At 45.8% G+C, this 1,382-nt stretch overlaps 1 protein-coding gene across 1 annotated transcript; it reads left to right on the plus strand.

Annotated features, from left to right (window-relative positions):
- Window positions 1–388: 388 nt before the first annotated feature.
- LOC100184947 (RNA-binding protein Nova-2-like) lies at window positions 389–1,372 on the plus strand. Its single transcript, XM_002126484.2, has 2 exons — window positions 389–493; window positions 713–1,372. The coding sequence occupies exons 1-2, from the start codon at window positions 473–475 to the stop codon at window positions 1,370–1,372; spliced, it is 681 nt and encodes a 226-aa protein (XP_002126520.2). The 5' UTR covers window positions 389–472.
- Window positions 1,373–1,382: the final 10 nt, after the last annotated feature.

Here is a 1,382-nt window from a genome sequence, read left to right on the forward strand (position 1 = left end):
TTCTGGCAGCTGCTGCTCCTGCTTCTTTCCGCCGCCGTCCCAGTGGAAAACTACCACTTTACTCTGATTGGCTAATTCAAAAGTCGCCATCAAGCTTGTTGGTTCCAATAAACAGAAAACAGCCTGGTCCTCGCTTTTTAGGGAAAATGGTCCATAGAGAATTCCATCATTTAGTAGAGATTACTTCATAAGTGATTTTGGCGTCAGTATAATATACAAGTGACGCTTAGTTAATAATCATTTCAAAACCTCCTATTTGGTCCAGACTCCATACCAAGAGTTACCACCCAATGAGGGTTACCACAATTATTTAAAACCATCCGTCATAACTTAAGCCGTTAAAACTCAAAGTCTGCTCTATGCTAGAGAGAAAAGTTTGTAACCTACTAAACTTTTCTAGGTGAAAATCATCGTACCCAACACAACTGCGGGACTGGTAATAGGAAAGGCCGGCGCAACGATAAAGACCATTATGGAAGAGAGTGGATCGAAGGTGAGACATATAACCAAGCTTTTTGTTGAGTAATTAAGTATTGTATAAATCACGACGTATGGAAATCAACAGCTTATGTTGGTTGGTTAACTCGCTTGGGATTTTTGTATTAAGTTTGTTAGTTTCTCTATACGGCCATGCGCCATGTGTATTCAGGGAGACATGAATTTTAAAGCAGTGATTCATTTTAATAGTCTATAACACTTTCTTTGGTGTCAGGTTCAACTCTCGCAAAAGCCAGACGGGGTAAACGTCCAAGAACGAGTCATCACAATCAAAGGAGAGAAGCACCAACTCATGACAGCATCTAATATTATTATTGATAAAATTAAAGACGACCCTCAAAGCGCCAGTTGCCCTCACATAAGTTACTCTGGCATCGCTGGCCCGATCGCCAACGCTAATCCCACTGGATCACCATACGCTGCTGGCTCGGCTGCATTAGTTGACGCTTCGCACCCGTCCGTGGCCGCTATGTTGGGACATTATGTTATCCCAGGCCAACAGGTGCTGCAGACAGCAATGCCACTCTCCCATCACCCGCACCAGTCCGCGTTGTCCAGCGGCTCAGTGACACCTTCGCCTGAACTGACGACCATAAATCACGCCATGACAACGTTAGCGAACTATGGCTACACCTTAGGAGGCGTGAACTATGGTACCTTGGGTGTAATGCCTAGTGTACATCCAAGTGTACACCCTGGCATCGCTACCTCGGTCGGGATGATCTCTGCAGGCTCCCTAGCAGGAAGTCCAATCCCTTCAGCTACCCCCTTGCTCTCTGCCACTGCTCTACCGACGGAATCCAGTATTCCGACGCCTGTTCCCACTGCCCAAGCCCATTTCAATGCAGAACAATTACCTTGCAAACTTGGCTAATGCTGGTACC

The sequence above is a fragment of the Ciona intestinalis genome, unplaced genomic scaffold (assembly GCF_000224145.3).
Source record: "Ciona intestinalis unplaced genomic scaffold, KH HT000777.1, whole genome shotgun sequence".
NCBI classification, from domain to species: domain Eukaryota; kingdom Metazoa; phylum Chordata; class Ascidiacea; order Phlebobranchia; family Cionidae; genus Ciona; species Ciona intestinalis.

Coding starts and splice junctions, on each gene's coding strand:
- LOC100184947 (XM_002126484.2), top strand. CDS start 473: ATGGAAGAGAGTGGATCGAAG. Junction 494..712: donor TGGAAGAGAGTGGATCGAAG/GTGAGACATATA, acceptor CTTTGGTGTCAG/GTTCAACTCTCGCAAAAGCC.